We start from the raw sequence: 12,078 nt of genomic DNA, 5'->3' as shown, positions 1-12,078 counted from the left end.
CCACTTTAAGCCAGTGGACGGGAATAGAAATAGTACCTAACAAGAACCCTATCTTTGCATTAACAAACGATAATTTTACATCAAAAACAAGCCATGCCACGAATACCCAATCGAACGATACTGAATGCATATCGACAAGGCCACCTTCTTCCTCTGCTACTTCAGGAATGTCGAACACTTGGGTCCGCCAAAAATGAGCTGCGCTGGCTCAAAGATCGGGCAATTCACAAGGCTCAATTGAACTTGGCTAGAAGAGCAGTCACATCTAAGCATTGCTTTCAGGGCTGGCGAAGCTTGTTGAGATCTATGTGTCGGGCACGATCTCGGGGCCTACCTCTTCAATATATCCTTGGTGATCAGCCTTTTGGGGACCTAGACATCCGGTGCAAGAGAGGCGTTCTGATACCAAGGTATTGCCGCCCATGATTTACTGTACCTATGCGCCCTGTGCTGAATAGTTATATCACCACAGGCCTGAGACTGAAACGTTCACTTTCCATGCCGCGAACTTGATCTTGAATGATATGATCAACGAGAGACATTTCCCGGTCGAGAATCGTGCGACATCCTTGCGTATACTGGATTTATGTACAGGAACAGGCTGCATATCCCTGCTTCTACATGCTCTTGTTGCTCCGCATGTACAGAAAATTTCCATCATCGGTATTGATATTAGTGCAACGGCCATTGATCTAGCAAGGAATAATTTAATGCACAATGTTCGACGTGGATACCTGTCAGATCGCGCGCTCACGGATATCACTTTCAAACAAGGTGATGTTCTTGACGCTGTAGGTGATGTTTTTGGATCATCAAGTCACACAGGACCTCCCCCTGACGTGATTATATCCAATCCACCATATATATCTGAGGAGTCTTTTGGAAACGGGGCAACTACACGCAGTGTCCGGATGTTCGAGCCCAGGATTGCATTAGTCCCTTCAAAAGATCACCACGATATGTCAGAATTACCACTGAAAGGGCAGGAAGATATCTTCTACTACCATATATTATCACGTTCGTTCAGGTTGAAAACGAGCCTTGTAATACTTGAATGTGGAGATCATTCACAAGGCGGGCGTGTCGCTGCGTTGTGCAATGACTTGGCAGCTGAATATTTCCAGGTCGGCAATCTACGTATCAATATCTGGCCAGCAGTGGATAAGGGCATAGCGGATCATGGTTCTGAAGAATATACTGAGCCATGTGTGGTGATAGTGCAGCGGTATAATTGAGCTGAGGACATTATAATCATAGATTAATATTAGGCCAAGTCTCTGGAACCACCATATAATGAGTTGCCACCTCGGCTATCTAGCAACACGACTATATAAATCTGTGTTCACTAGGTGACAAGGTGTGATAGCATCTACTTGTCGGGATAAAAAGCCCGTTGACTATATAAGGAAAGAATCACAAATCACAATTGTTAAAGAAATATTATTCAAATGATTTGCAAAGCGCGCAGCGCTGAGAAACACTGGATCAGGTCCTGGATAAGGGAAGTTTGCAGTAGAAAGATAGTGAGACATTTTCTGTGGGCAATTGCTATTTGGACTACACATTATCTAAACGGACTGCACATACAGCTCTTTTAAGAATAGCCTGTGTGACAGGCTCAAGAGCCCAATAACTACTCAAGGTACGTGATGGTAAGTAGAAATTGAATTCTTTAGAGAGCTATCTAACTATAGATAAAATAGTCTTTCTTATAGTTAATCTCTTTTAAAGACTTTCTATACATTATTAAAAAATCTTTATATTTTTTAATCAGATTCTCTATTGTGACCGCTTCGTCGGGTCCTTTCTTCATGTATGTAGAGGTGCCGGTTCCCTGCAGTGATCTGCTGATTATCTGATATTATGTTCCTGTCTTTCTGTCAGAGATTGTCCCCGCGTTTCTTCTATATATATATATTAGTCTTTAATATATAGTTATATTAACAGGTCCTTCTCTCTGATAATCATTATAATATTAAATATTTATTATCTTTCTTATTCCGCTATTATAAAGATAATAGTATATTTATAGACTGATTCTAGATTTTTATCGTTACTTCTTTAATAATATATTATTATCCTGTCTATCTATTCTATCTATTTATTATTCTTCTGTTATTTTTAACTTTACTAATTTTAAATATCTAAAATTCTCAGTAACTGAATATTATTATTAGATATATTTTTTTACATTATTCTCCTTCTATGTTTTTATTATTTTCTTTATTTTTTTATTTTTCTTGCTGTCTGAAAACCTCATTTCCTATTCTTTATACTTTAAATCTTATTAATTTATTACATTTAGAATATCAAATATTATTAAAATATAATCTCCGAGTTACTGAACTTGCTTATTAGATTACTTTATCTTATTATCAGGAATTCTAGAAGACTAGTAATTAGTTTTATATCTGTATATATATATTATTTATACTATATAAACTTATAATATAAGATTTAACCTAATTTTAAGATTAATCTTATATTATTCTATATTTCCTTATATAATTTTAATAATTCTAATTATTCTCTTTACAAGAAACCTAGAACTAAAAATAGTATTTTATACTTAAAATATTATCTCAGAAAAAGACTTATCTGATTTATTAAGTAATCTTATTACTAAGTTTCTATATTTTAAAAACTTAAATTTATAGTTTAATAAAAAAAAATCCATAAATATAACTGAATTAATTAATTATTTTAAAAATAATAAGAATAATAATAATATAATAATTTTAAAGCAGAAACTATATAAGAAAAAAGGAGAAATTAAGAAACCCTAACTATAAAAATAATTAGTAGAGCTAGATAAGATATTAATTAAAAAAAGATATAAAATATATCAAAATATATTAATTATTAAATTTAAGAGTAATTCTTCTAATTCTTTATTTAATTAATAAAAGAAAACTTCCTTACTATACTATAATCTTTTATCTTAATTAAAAATTATAAAACTATTTATAAGAATAGTACTGGATATAAAATATTATAGAAATAATATAAATAAATACTGCTATTATATAGTAAAGTTAAGAGATTATTTTAAAATAAATAGTTATTATTTTAGAAATTTATATTAACTATATCTTATATTTTTAAATTATAGAAAACCAGATATTAAGATAATATAAGAAAATTATTATAAAAAGAAAATAATACTTATTAAAATATAACGTCTATTTCATCATATCACGGGAACAGGATTAAGTATATTAAAATTTATTTAAAATAAAATAATAAAATAATTATTTATTCTAAAATTAGTAAGATAACTACTGAAGTTAAACTATATAAAATAATAATAATAAATATAAATCTTTCAATAATAAGAATAAAATAGAATATTTTAAATATAAAAAATATAGTTACTTTATTACAAATTACTTAAAGAAAACAGAATAAGAATATAAAAATATAAAAGATTAAATACAAAATTAAATATTTCAGCTTTATATATAATAATAACACTGGGGCTTTTATTATATGAAGGTTTTAATTTTATTAATATTATTATTTTAATATTAATATAAATAAAAGTAATATTAGCTTATATACTAATAAATTATAGAGTACAGGCTAACTTAATAAATTAATTAGAAATAAAATAATATTTATAAAAATTAAATCAGATATTATAGAAAATTTAGATTTTAAATAAATATAAGACTTCATTCTACATATAATATGATTTTATAATTAATATAATTAATTATAAAAAAAGGTAAGTGAGAATATTACTGATTTAATATAGTGAATATATAAGTGTTACAGACCCCTGCTAGCCAGGTTACTAGCAGAAGCGGACTCGTCAGGCAGAAAGGTAACGACCAGGAAGGACTCGGGCAGCCAGCAACTCTTATTGAGTAAGATCCCGGTTGAGGTAACACCCGAGGCAGCGCTGTGTCACGTGACCATCTACCATCAGATCTATCATCGAGGATATATGATATGGTATACGGAATCCAGGAACGTGATTGGATCGACCCTCGATCTATCCTGAATGGTATACGAAATGGTATATGAAGGATAGGATATAAGGACGCTCTTTCATATACTTAGCTAATTCTGTTCTTCATGCTTAATTAACTTATCTTTAAGTAACCATATGTTTTGGTAGAGCTTAGTGACAATACTTGTCCATACTTACTTACGGATAGCTGCGCGGCACTATCTGGCCTTATTTTTCTTTTCTTATTCAGATCAAGTTATCTTTAGATAGTTAATAGCCTGACTACCTTTGATTCAGTTCACAAGGTACGTATTGGAACGGGAGCTAAGCTAACAGGAACAGGGAGAAGCAATCCTAGGATTTGATACATTGAGCATCAGTCAGTACAAGTATTACCCAGTGACAATTAGTCATCATATCAACTACATCAAACACATCGCGAGCGCCTCAGCAGCAGGGCCCGATGACCAAGGAACTAATGGACATGGTTGGTCAGCTACAAGAAAGCATCACGGCCTTAGAATAAAAGAACCAGTTACTCGAAGGTTACTTGTTAGTTAAATCTGTTAAGGTCTGACCACCTGAGCCATTTGACAGCAAATAAGCAAAGCTCAGGGCTTTCTTGACCCAGTTGGACTTGTACCTCAACATAAACAAGAAAAAGCTCAAGAATAAAGAGAATAAGATCTTTTTCGCGTTTACTTATCTTATTAAAGCAGTATTTAATTAGTTCGAACCATACATCCACGAGTGACAAGAAAAGTCAGTAAGCAATCAGGATAATGATACAAAATGACTTTTTACTAATTATACCAGATTTAAACAATGTTTTAAATAGATATTTAAAGACATTAATATGGCATGAAATATTGAGCAAAAGTTATAATAATTTAAATAGATAGGATCAGTATCTGTATATACTTCAGAGTTTTAGCAAGTCATCAGTTACCTGGATTAGGATAATAATACTTATATCTTACAATTTAAAGAAGGACTCAAGATGGAGATCTAAGAAAAAATTATTTGATAAGAATAACCAGATATCTTGGTCAAGATGATTAAAGCAGCAGTAAAGATCAATAATAAGCTGTATAACTTTAATATAAAATAATGAGAGGATTAGTAGACCAGTAGGTCTATATCTTAATACAATAACTAGCCAGGTTATCAAGTCAATAATGGAAGGTTGGTATAATCTAGAAGCTTGGGATACGAAGATTCTTACAGGCTGAAGCCCATAGAGCTGGATACTGCTTAACATCAGACTCAAGAGACTCAAGTGTTCAAGAAAGAACTTGAACAGTATAAACAAGACTGCTTGTACTTTAGCTGCGGTAAAGTAAGTCACCAGTCAAAGAACTGTAATCAGAAATAGCAACAGCCTCAGAAATAATTGAGGGCTATATACCAGGATTAAAGCAAAGAAGTCTATAATATCACCGCTATTCAGTACAAGATTTAGACAGAATCTGTAATATAGATATTAGATAGTAAGAAGTTATATATTATTTAGTATGATTAGCTATCAGAGGACAGAACACACTGTGATTAGTTGAGATAACAAGCCACTCTGGATAAGTTAACAGTACTATCTAGTTAATAAGAGGATTGATGATTATCTATACTATTAGTTTAGACCATAGAAGTTAATAATAACAGTTATAAGCTAGTTCTGAGAAATGACTATTCCAGTATAATTTAGAATAAGGATAAACTATTAAATAAAGAATATAGTATATTATTTAAAAGCCTTAAACCCAGTAAGAAGAGATTTAGCAAGATACCTGATACTTCTGAAAAACTCTTATCAGAAATTAATAAACTCTGTTTATCACAGCAAGATAAGGATAAGGAGAACTAGAAAAATAATCAAGAAAATATTACTTATTAGTTAGACCGTATTTTAAAGAAGATCTTGGAGAATCTAGCATGATTCTGTCTAGAGCTCAAGATGATTATGCAGTATTATCTATATTAAGATTTGAAATGTTAGAAATCATGGAATAAGACTTAAAAGTAATATTTATAAAGATATTCTTGTTATCTGGAAGTTTGTTTAACATATAGACAGGATAATACAGACTATTATTACCAGCTATTAGAGATTAGCTAAAAGATAAATATTACTAAAATAGAGCCTTGGTATAACAAACCATATCTATATATTTATTTTAAAGAAAGCAGAGATTATTAAAGATATGATAAACTTTCTTAGCTTGTGTGCTATATAAACATATGCTTAATATATTATGATTAGAAATATATTATTAACTACCAACTTAAGGTATCGGAAGTGGTTAAGATTAAGATAAGTTATTATTTATATAATATCTTTGGTTGCGCGTGTAAAGGGTATCAGAAACATTCTTATTATAGATTAATATATTGGCTGGCATGTTTTAATAATTAGTATATAATATACTACATGATAAAGATAAAAGATTCAAGATTTTTAAAAAAACACTCACAGTAGTTAAAACCTAACTAACCAGAATAGTAGTTAATAATTACAGAATCAGGGCTATATCTGAAGATCCAAGTAGTTATATTAGATTAATTAGCCCAAGTACTGGTAGACTTTGGAGTGACAGGGAACTTCATATACCCTGGATTTATATAATAATTTAGAATATTTAGATAATAAAAAGAAGAACTTAAACTGATTACAGGACTAAACGGAGAGAATTTGGAAACTCTTATATTAATAATTAAGTTAGAACTGTTACTTATGACTGTAAAGAATCATTATAAGTATATAGACTTTGACATGACACCTTTAAAATAATATAATATTATATTAAGGATTTTATAGCTTAGGAATCATAATCTACAGATTAATTAGAAGACTGAAAGTCTTTAATTTATGAATTGTGATTATCCAAGACAATACTAGCAAGGATCAGGTATAGGGTCTGGATCTGTACAGCCTGCTACTTAGTATAGAGCTAAAGTAAGGACTAAGTAATCTAGTAAGAGAAGGTTAAGATTGTTATGAAAGCTTAACATGCCAGGTATTAAAGGTAACTTAGAGGAAAATAATACTTTAAGTATAGTTGCACAAGTAATAGCAGTAATTAAGCTATTATAGAAAGATTGGTTCATGGAATTATCAGGATAGGTATCAATAATAATAAAAGAATACTATGAGTATAGTATTAATAGCTTTGATATAGAGATCAAGATAACTATCCAAGGACTAGAAGATTTATAGGAATTTCTAGCTGTAGTCAAAAGTAACGTGCAGATTCTATCATAGTATAAAAGATTTAAAAACTTATTTAAGCAGCCAGAATAATCTGAATTATCTTAGCATAAAAAGTATGACCATACTATTCTTATAGAGGAAGAAAAGTTATTAATATATAGAAAGATTTACCTGATATCTGAAAAGAAATTATAGATATTATAAGAATATATTAATAACCAGCTAGTTAAAGATAATATCAGGCCTTTGAAATCACTAGTAGAACATGAAGTCCTATTTATACTAAAAAAGGATAGCAGTTTACAGCTATATATGGATTATCAGCTACTAAATATTATTATAATCAAGAATCAGTATTTGTTATCTTTGATTTCAGAAATCTAAAACAAGATACAAGAAATAAAGTAGTTCACTAAACTTGATATTATGGATGTTTATTATCATATATGTATTGTAGAAGGTAAAGAATGGAAAACCGCGTTCAGAACAAAGTATAGATACTTTAAGTACTTGATTATATTATTTAAACTTATCAATATACCAGTGTTATTTCAGTAATATATTAATAAAGTTCTTAGAGAACATCTTGACAAGTTTGTGATTGCTTATTTAGATGATATATTAATCTTCTTAAAGACTAAGAAAGAATATATAAGATATATAAGACTAATTCTATATAAACTATACTTATATTAGTTATAATATAAGCTAAAGAAATATGAATTCTATATATAGAAGACAGAGTTCCTAGAACATTAGATATTTATAAAGAAAATCCATACTAAGTAAGCAAAAGTACAAGTTATATAGGATTAGCCTTAATCTAGAAATCTGAAAGAACTACAGCAGTTTGTTAGATTAATTAACTATTATTAATAATTTATAAATAGATATATTATCTATATAATACCACTCTTCAAGCTTATAAAGAAGTTAAAGAAGTATCAGTAAAAAGAACCATAGCAGAGTATGTTTAAAGATATTAAGCAGTGACTTACCATATCACCAGTACTTGTACAGCATAATCTAGAAAAAGAAACAACCATTAAAACCGATATATCAGACTATATTATTAGTATATGTATGACGTAACCCGGAGAAGACAGAAAGTTAAGACTAATTATATTTTATTCAAGAAAGTTGGTTCAAGCAGAACTTAACTATGATATTCATAACAAGAAATTATTAACTATAGTAATAATATTTAAGCAGTGGAGGGTCTATCTTAAAAAAATAAAATATATTATTATTATGAAGACAGACTATAAGAACTTAACCTACTTCATAATAATTAAAGAGTTGACTAGAAAGTAAGCATAATAGGCTGAGATTCTATCATAATATGACTTCAGAATCATATACTGTAAGGAAGTAAAGAATAGATATATAGATATACTGAGCTACAGACCAGACTATGAACTGAATAGAAAAGCTATTAAACCAGCCATTCTAAAGCGAAATATGGATAGATTAATAAGCTATAATAAGACTAACTTAATAACAATATTAGAAATAGGCAGCAACCTAACTAAGTGATTAGCTAAAGACATAAAAAATAATAAAATACTCCAGGAAATAAGCAGGGACTCACTAAACAAGATCATCATTAATAAAGATAAATTAATATACTTTCACAGATTAATCTTTATATTAACTATAATAAAGACAGAGATTATGACTAAACATTATAATAAATTACTTAAAGATTATCTAAAAGTAAAAAAGACAATGAAACTAATCATAAGGAATTACTATATTCTGAACCTTAAACAGAAAGTATATGATTATGTTAGACAATACAAGACTTATATTAGAAATAAGCCTGCGAGATATTAACCCTATAGATAAATATAAGTACAGAAGGCGCCACAACAGCCATAAAAATAGATAATAATTAACTTTATTAATCTACTACCAGAATTAGAAGGATTTAATACTATTACAGTTATTATTAATCATCTTATTAAATACATCCATCTTATACTAAGCAAAACAACAATAACAGTAATACAGATAATAAAACTATTTTTAAAAAATATTATTATATATTATAGAATACTAAAGTACATTATATCAGATTAAGATAAGTTATTTATCTTAAAGTTCTAGAGATTACTTACAGATCTTATAGAAATAGAAAAACAAATAATAACAGCTTACCACCCGCAGACAAATAAACAAATAAAAAAAGTTAATTAGATAATTAAACAATACCTAAAGCACTACATGAATTACTAACAAAATGATTAAACAAATCTATTACTGATAGCACAGTTCTCATATAATAATACTAATTATTTAATTATTAAAGTCTCACTATTCTACACTAATTACAGATATTACCTGAAATTTCTGGAAATATTATTAGAAAGGCAGCAAGTTATTAATATAATTAAGAATATTATTACATTCACAGAAAACATATATCTACAGTTATTCCAAGATATTGAGTTCATAAACTTGTATAGCAAGATGTACTACAATCATAAATATAAAAAGAAGCCTAATCTTAAAAGAGAAAAAAAGGTATTTCTACTCTACAGAAACATCAAGATAAAATAACCAAGTCAGAAGCTTGACCATCACAAGCTAGGATTATTTGTTATTAAAAATAAGAAAAGACTAGTTAACTACAAGTTAAGATTACTAAAATCAATGAGCAAAATTCACCCAGTGTTTCATATCTTATTATTAGAACCTGTACCAAAGAACGCTAGAATTGCAGAGAATATAGAGATTAACAATAACACAGAAAAAAAATATGAAGTTAAAAAGATCCTGGACCACAAAAAGATTAGCAATAAATCAAAGTATCTAGTAAAATAGATAGAATATGATACCTCAGAAAACACATAAAAACCTATCAAGAATTTAACAGGCTACCACCAGCTTATGGAGCAGTACCACTGACAGACAGGTCAAAATTCGCTTAGAAAGAAGAAGAACCAACCAACTAAATCAGACTAGGAATGTCTGACACAGCGGCAAGTTGAGCAGCGTTATATTCATCAGCCAGACACTCTAGCTCTCAGAGATCCTCAGTACTTAGGAAATCCTTCTCATCCAGCCGCTCCAACACAGTCAAGTTGTGATCCAACATCCGCTCGCCATAATCTTTTAAGAACTGCTATTGCTTAAACAAGCAAGCTACTTTGACAGTAATACAGGCTTGTTCAGCAAGGACCTTAGCAAGTTTATTTTATATATCTGATTAATTATATTTTAAATCATTCCACTCCCTATCACTGTAAAATCATTTTTCACATTTTTAATCATAATAAGTACAGGCAGCACAATTTCGGCTCTTTAAATCTATAATATAAGAAATATCTCTTAGAAAACAATATTCATAGGAACTTTTAGTGATGAAACCATTATCACAAATCTTGTTAGATTAATGGATGCGTTCCTTCACCCGATCACGATTAGTGCAACGACGAGACATGATAGATCATTATAGGAAAAAGAGAAATTGAGAAAACTTAATAGACACAGGGGAAACACGTATCTTTATATCTCTTAAGGATAAGAAACCTTGAAGGAGGGGGAGTGATGTTACAGACCTCTGCTAGCCAGGTTACTAGCAGAAGCGGACTTGTCAGGCAGAAAGGTAATGACCAGAAAGGACTCAGGCAGCCAGTAACTCTTATTAAGTAAGATCCTGGTTAAGGTAACACTTAAGGCAGTGCTGTGTCACGTGACCATCTACCATCAGATCTACTATCAAGAGTATATAATATGGTATACGGAATCCAGGAACGTGATTAGATCGACCCTTAATCTACCCTGAATGGTATATGAAATGGTATATGAAGGATAGGATATAAGGACGCTCTTTCATATACTTAGCTAGTTCTGTTCTTCGTACTCAATTAACTTGTCTTTAAGTAACCATACGTTTTGGTAGAGCTTAGTGACAACACTCGTCCGCACTTACTTACGGATAGCTGCGCGGCACTATCTGGCCTTACTTCTCTTCTCTTGTTCAGATCAAGTCATCTTTAGATAGTCAACAGCCTGACTACCTTTGATTCAGTTTACAAGGTACGTATCGGAACGGGAGCTAAGCTAACAGGAACAGGGAGAAGCGATCCTAGGGTTTGACAATAAGATTATAATATTATTTTAAATTTATTATAATTATAAAGTCTAAATCTTTATATTAATCAAGAAAAAGATATTTAGTAGTGCAGAATTATATAAGTAGTTCTAAATATTATAAATAAAAAACAAATTAATTTTTATAAAAAGAAATATATATTTGTATAATTTATATAGAAACTGTAAACTATATAGTCTAAATATATATAATGAATATTAAAAAAAAATAAATTAAATAAAGATTCTCTTTTAAAACCTTATTTTAACTTTATAATTAATTTTTTTTAAAAAATAAGTTAATATTCTATTGTTATATATAGATTGTGACTATATGATTAAATTAATAGAAAAGAAAGAATCTTTATATTACTTTATCTATAATTTATTTAAGATAAAATTAAAAATATTAAAAGATTATATCTTAATAATATTTTATAAAATCTAAATATAATCTTTACAGAGTCCAGCAGAAATATTAATCTTATTTATTTTTTAGAAATAATAGGATACCGTGTTTCTGTATAAATTTTTATTTATTATTTATTATTAATAAAATAATAAATTACTTAAAAGATACTTATATCTTCATATGTATTTTCAATATATAACATATTATAAATTAATTCTATAAGTTTTAGTATATTAATAATTTTTTATAAGATAAATAGAATATATACTTTATAAATATATTTATTATTACTAGAATTATATTATATATAGTCTTTTCTTATTAACTGAGTGATAAAATTGTAATAAAATCTATAATAAATAATTTATCTAATATATTTAATACAGATAATAATTTATCTAATATATT

At 28.9% G+C, this 12,078-nt stretch overlaps 1 protein-coding gene across 1 annotated transcript; it reads left to right on the top strand.

Annotated features, from left to right (window-relative positions):
* Positions 1-16: 16 nt before the first annotated feature.
* On the top strand, positions 17-1,322 carry BO94DRAFT_501594 (N5-glutamine methyltransferase family protein). Its single transcript, XM_025609436.1, has 2 exons — positions 17-410; positions 473-1,322. Exons 1-2 carry the CDS (start codon positions 94-96, stop codon positions 1,233-1,235), a joined length of 1,080 nt encoding a protein of 359 aa, XP_025462895.1. The 5' UTR covers positions 17-93; the 3' UTR covers positions 1,236-1,322.
* The last annotated feature ends 10,756 nt before the right edge of the window (positions 1,323-12,078 follow it).

Source organism: Aspergillus sclerotioniger (assembly GCF_003184525.1).
Source record: "Aspergillus sclerotioniger CBS 115572 chromosome Unknown BO94scaffold_36, whole genome shotgun sequence".
Classification (NCBI taxonomy): Eukaryota; Fungi; Ascomycota; class Eurotiomycetes; order Eurotiales; family Aspergillaceae; genus Aspergillus; species Aspergillus sclerotioniger.
This window is presented reverse-complemented; position numbering and strand designations above follow the sequence as displayed.